The sequence below is a fragment of the Aethalodelphis obliquidens genome, unplaced genomic scaffold (assembly GCF_003676395.1).
Source record: "Aethalodelphis obliquidens isolate GAN/ISIS:26980383/991018 unplaced genomic scaffold, ASM367639v1 scaffold11, whole genome shotgun sequence".
Classification (NCBI taxonomy): Eukaryota; Metazoa; Chordata; class Mammalia; order Artiodactyla; family Delphinidae; genus Aethalodelphis; species Aethalodelphis obliquidens.
The window spans coordinates 34,512,965-34,518,964 of NW_020837955.1; the positions used below are offsets into that span (position 1 = coordinate 34,512,965).

Consider the following 6,000-nt stretch of genomic DNA (forward strand, 5'->3'; position numbering starts at 1 on the left):
CCCTTCCACACCTTGCCCTATGTACCTCTTCATCTGCATCCTTTATGATATCCTTCAAAATAAACTGGTAAATGTTAAAACACAAACACACACACAACATGCTGGGACAACTAGATATCCACATGCTAGAGAATGAATTCGGATCCCTACCTCATACCATATACAAAAATTAATTCAAAATGGATCCAAGACCTCAATGTAAGGAGCTAAAACTTAAAAATTCTTAGAAAGAACATAGGTGTTAATCTTTGTGACCTTGCATAAGACAATGGTTTCCTAAATATGACAACAAAAGCATAAGCAACTAAAGGAAAAAGAGATAAACTGGACATCATTAAAATTAAAAATTTGCATCAGAAGACACTATCAAGAAAGTGAAAAGACAATTTATAGAATGGTAGAAAATATTTCCAAATCATATATCTGATAAGGGTCTAATATTCAGAATATATAAAGAACTCTTTTAACTCAACAGTAAAAGACAAAACCCCAATTTAAAATCTGCAAAGGGGAATTCCCTGGCAGTCCAGTGGTTAGGACTCTGCGCTTTCACTGCAGAGGGCGCAGGCTCAATCCCTGGTCGGGAAACTAAGATCCTGCAAGCTGCGTGGCGTGGCCAAAAAAAATAAAAATATCAACAAAAACCTGCAAAGAACTCGAAGAGACATTTCTCCAAATGAGATATATAAATGGCCTATATGTATATGAAAAGACACTATTATACTATTATCATTACAGTAATACAAATCAAAATCACAATGAGATACCAGTTCACCCCCATTAGGATGGCTATTACTAATAAAACAATAGATCATAACAAGTGTTGAAGTGGACTGGAGAAATTGGGACCCTCACACATTGCTGGTGGAAGTGTACAATGGTGTACACACTTTGGGAAAAAGTTCCAGCATAAAATTACCAGATGGCCCAGCAATCCCACTCTGAGACATATTCCCAAGAGAACTGAAAACATATATTCACACAAAAACTTGTACATGAATGTTTACAGCAGCACTATTCACAATAGCCAAGTGTTCACCTATGGATAAATGAATAAACAAAATATGGTATATCCATACTATGGAACATTATCTTTGGTCATAAAAAGGAATACAGTACTGATACATGCTACAACATAAATGAACCTCGATAACATTATGCTACGTTAAAGAAACCAGACACAAAAGGCCACAAGTTATATGTGCCAATTTATATGAAATGTCCAGATTAGGTAAACCATAGACAGAAGTAAATTAGTGGTTGCAAGAGGAGGGAGGAGGGGGCAGTTGGGAGTGGCTGCTAACAGATAATGGGGCTTCTTTCTGGGGTGATGGAAATAATGTGGTGATAATTGCACTCATAGTGAACATACTAAAACCCAATGAACTGTACATTTTAAAACAGTGAATTTTATGTTATATCTCAATGAAGAAAAAAGAACTATAATCGGAAACAGTTAAAACTGGTGACCTCAGTGGGAGAAGAGCAGCATACTTCTACTCTTCATTTAATACTATCATGCTGGCTTTTTTTAACCATAGGCAAGTTATTATTCAATAATTTTAAAATGCATATATGTACACGTATATATATCTACATATATGCACATGTATAGATATATGTATTTATGCTTCTGCCACAGCTGCCCAATCCATTCATCTTCTCTGAGAACTTCCCCCACTGCTGAGGTATGGGCCTCAATAGTTACGACTATCCTACATAACACTGCCCTGGCCATAGCTGACTAGTGGACCCCTGACTCCACGGTGGGCCAATCAGATTCTCTAACCCTGGAATTTGGGATTGAGATAAAGATGCTAGCTCAAGTGGGTTGGAACTGACAGGTGAAACTGGGAGCTGTGGAACAGAGAAAGATAAAGTTTGTGTGCAGAGATGAACATAGCCTAAGGGAGAAAAACTGAGAAGCACTGCTTGGTTGGATTCCTGCTAGTTTTCCAATTCCATTCAGCAGTCTCTTGGGATACCAAGCCACCCTCCCTGCCTTTGGGTTTTATAGCCTTATAACAAATCACTTTTTTTCAGTGGTCTAACAAGGGCCAGGTGGTAGGAGAGATCGAAGGTGGATACAGACAAAAGGGGGTGAACTGTCGGTACAGAATCATGGTGACAATAAAAAAGCAGACAGACTTTTAGATGATTTTATTATTGCTTTAAATTCTCTAAAATGCTAGTGATAAAATACTACTCCTTTCCCTCCTCCACACACCAACGTCCTTTTTTTCATGAGCTAGTCTAGTTCTAGTTCTGTTAGATATGACCAAAGTGCCTTGAATATAATCAGAACTAATAATCCTGACCCAACCAGCAAAGTGAAGAGAACATACATAAAGAATCAGTTGATAAGCATTCCTACTTTTCTGAAATTAACAGCAGTTATTAATTCACAGGAAAAAAACTCCTTCTTTAAAATAAAAAATGATTAAAAGAAAAAGAAGCATACAAAACTTTTTCTCATCTAAGATTCCTGCTCTTGTTTAAGGGAAGCAATTTAATATGGGTCAGTAAATGAACAAGCACTGTGGGGACTGAGCCATCAGCATTACGCACATGACAGAGCCCAATAAAGTATTCCTAAATCTTAAGCCTTTGGCCCTCAAGAGTCTACATATAAAATCTTTTAGAAACTGGTACAGAAACATAAAAGGCATTTTATGAAGGCTTATAGGAAAAAATGTACATACGAACAATTGTAATATGGCAGATACAAATTCAAAATATGGATTGGTTCACAAAGATGAATTATGATTCATACAGTTATGATTGGCCTCTAAGAGAATTTCAAAGTTTCTTATCCAAACTAAGAAAAAAGAATTAGGATTTGCATGTGAGAGTAACTCATACCTGGTACGATCACATCGCATTCTCTGAACCAATACAATGTCCACCAGGACTGTCCTTAGTTTAGATTTGTGGTCACAGTAACCACCACAATTTATACCATTTCTGATTGATTAATCAGTCTTTCCACTGCCTCTCCTCAGCAAATGTTCACAGAGCCCTTCTGATGTACAGGTATATTCTAGGTGAATAAAGCAGATACACGGCCTGAATTCCCAGGGTTAAAATACAGCCGAGGAACCCAAGAAACAAGTGATTTCAACAACATGCTTTACAAGCTAATTTCTAGGCCACACAGGATCCTATAATTACATGCAGCAGGAGGTACCTAACTGAGGTTCCCAAAGGAAGAGTAAGATTTAGCCAGGAAAGTGGCCCTGGGAGAGGAAGTGGGGACCAGGCAAAGGAAATAGCCTATGCAGAAAGCCTAGAGGCAAAGTTCAAAATCAAAGAACTGAAAAAAGGTTCAATATGAGGGGGAATATAGTGATGAGGTCTGAGAGCTGGGCAGGGGCGGGGCCCAGAAGCTTCATAAACCACAACAGACGGGCACTCCTTTTCTATCTGGGGGAAAGATGGATTCAAAACAATTTCCTACTAAACCAAAAAGAGTCTACAAGTTTAACACCTCACTTACTTCTCACCTGTAAATGCTGTTATGATAAAGTTATTCAATATATTCACAGTGATAGGAAAATATAGCAAAAATATATACTATACATCAGAACAGCTTCTACAAAAACATCATGACTGTAAGTATTAGTTGTTTTCTCTGTAAGACACACCTGTATGAGAACAAAACATTCTGGAGGGAAACACATCCACAAGGTCCAGGTTCCCACAACACTACACAAACTTTACAAAATACTGTGAAGCCAATATTTTATATCCAAATTACACCTTTTGTACTATAATGAGTCGTCTGCCTCTTAGGATCATACATGCAGGAGACAAAATCTGACACAAATACATTCAAATATATACCAAATATAAAATCATCTCATTGATCCAGCAAGACTAGGATAGGGGTATTTCTCATAAATAAATTTTCTAAACATCAATAACGGGAACTTCACCCTTTAAGCACCAAAACTTACTTTTGAAAGATTTTTCCTAAAAAGTATTTACGCCCCTGAACCCTCCTAAACCTACTGTGCAACTTAATCTTCACTCCACATTTTGGTGCCATCACTTTGGAAATCAATTATTAGTTCCAGTATTCATTACGAACATCAATCACTAGGATTCAGTGGAGAGGTATATGCCCCTTCCTCAAAAGCACCCTTGATGGATATACAGTGATTCAAAAAAAAAATTTTTTTTACAACATATGCATAGTTCTAAATTTCTTCTTTATCAGGTTGTCGGTGTTCACTGCCTACAGTCCGGTTGCCTATCCAGCCCTTCTCCTCATTTGCTGCTTCTAGTTTCAGCCTGGGAAACCAGCTAACTAAACTAGTTCAAATTATAAGGAAAATGAATGAAGATTTGTTGAGTGAGCCTTTCCTGCAAGAAGTACACACATTTTCTGCCATCGGTTTTGGCTGCTGGGGACTACTGAGCTTCTTAATAGGCGTTCTCACTAATATCCCACAACGTCTTAAGTGAGGAAGGCCACTCAACAAGTTTAAGTTACCTCCTGACACGTCAGGTGTTCTGATCTAACACATTGATTTCTGTTCGGGTTTGCGTCTACCACTCCTAAGCGCAAAACACATGGGGGTTGTGGCCAAAATGCCTAGTTAACTGCAAACAAACCTAAATTTTCCTTACCAGAAAAGTGGCATTAGCAATAATTGCAGCTAAAATTTACTAAGCTTGCCTGCCACATTCTAAGCTCTTTCTATGTAGGAGCGCGTTTGAGTAGTTCAACATTTCTTGCTACCTCTGGCACAAGAGGAGATGGAGACCCGGCTGGTTTTAAAGGCACCCTTAAAGAAAAATTAAGCTGTTAACACTATATCTTATCTCGAAAAGAGAGAATGTGTGTAATACAGGAGTTAGAGCCAACTTCTGCTGCGAGGGAGCGAGTACTCCCCCGACACACCGGAAGTTTTGAAATATCCTCCAGGCTTCCCCCAGGCAAAGTGCTGTTCCTTCACCCCATCTCCGCCGGCCCTCGCGAAGGTTCAAGGGCCCCTCCGAGCTGTGCCGCACGCGGGGCTCGGGCCGCCAGCAGGGCCAAAAAGGGAAGCGAGGCCGTCAATCACGGCCGCCCGCCCGCCCGCTCCTCGCGGCGTAACCTCGGCCGCTTGCGAATCGCGAATCGGGCAGGTGGGAGGCACCTGCGGCCGGGCCCGGGAAGCCGCGGCCCGAAGTTCGCTGTGTGGAACGCCGGCCAGCGCAGGCCCGGCTGGCCGTCTCGGCCGCGCGAGTCCTCGAGGTAGCCCCGCGTGGGGCCGCGCGGCGGGGCCGGGCCCGGGGCTCCGTCAACTCGGCGGCCCCCCTAGCCCGCCCCCGGCGCCGCCACTCACCGAAGAAGCCCTGCACGATCCCCAGCGGGTGGCTGAGCCAATCCTCCCCACAGGGCATCTCGCAGACGGGCCGGAGCCGCCGCGGCCCGGCGTCCCGAGCCGCTGCTCCTCTTCGCTGGCTCGGCCGCTTCTCGCCCGCGCCCTCCCACGCAGGGTGAGCCTAGCAGCGCGGGCCGCCCGGCCTCCCCGCGCCTCAGAGAACGGCGGCTGTGGCTGCGGCAGCGAGGCGCTGCCGGAGACGGACAGGCGGCGCGTGCGGGCCCCCAACCTCCACTTTGCACAATGGCGGGAAATAGGCGCCGCCGACCGCGCTGCCTGCGACCTGGGTGGAGCTCGCGCGGGGAGAGGCGGCGGGAGCGCGCTGCGCGGTCCCGCGGCGGGGAGGCGGGGCGGGCCTGCTGGGGGGAGGGGGGCGGGCCGGGAAGGGGCGGGGCCGTGGCGGCAGAGCGGCCGCCATCTTAGAAACGGGCGAAAGGAAGGGCAGGCGCGGCCTCACGATCCGGAGCCCGGCGTCGCAGGCCGAGGGAGGTGTTTTGCTGGGTGTCACTCTGCAGGACCGAAGGGGGAAACTCCCGGCGTCCGGTTTATACATTTATAGTGCGAGCCCTTGCACAGGCTTTGCAACAGCCCCAAAGCACAAACCCAAAGAGACCTCAAAGTTATCGCT

General features: G+C 44.5%; 1 protein-coding gene across 3 annotated transcripts in view; it reads right to left on the reverse strand.

Moving 5' to 3' along the window:
• The window catches only part of MCMBP (minichromosome maintenance complex binding protein), a 67,593-nt gene extending 61,935 nt beyond the window's left edge, over nt 1–5,658 (reverse strand). For 2 of the 3 annotated variants that reach the window (XM_027112781.1, XM_027112780.1), the window contains exon 1: nt 5,334–5,656. In XM_027112781.1, coding sequence (XP_026968582.1) covers nt 5,334–5,391 — 58 coding nt within the window. In that variant the 5' untranslated portion in view covers nt 5,392–5,656. Of the gene's footprint in view, nt 1–5,333 lie in introns of all 3 variants that reach the window. The other variant, XM_027112783.1, reaches the window with a different exon arrangement.
• Nucleotides 5,659–6,000: the final 342 nt, after the last annotated feature.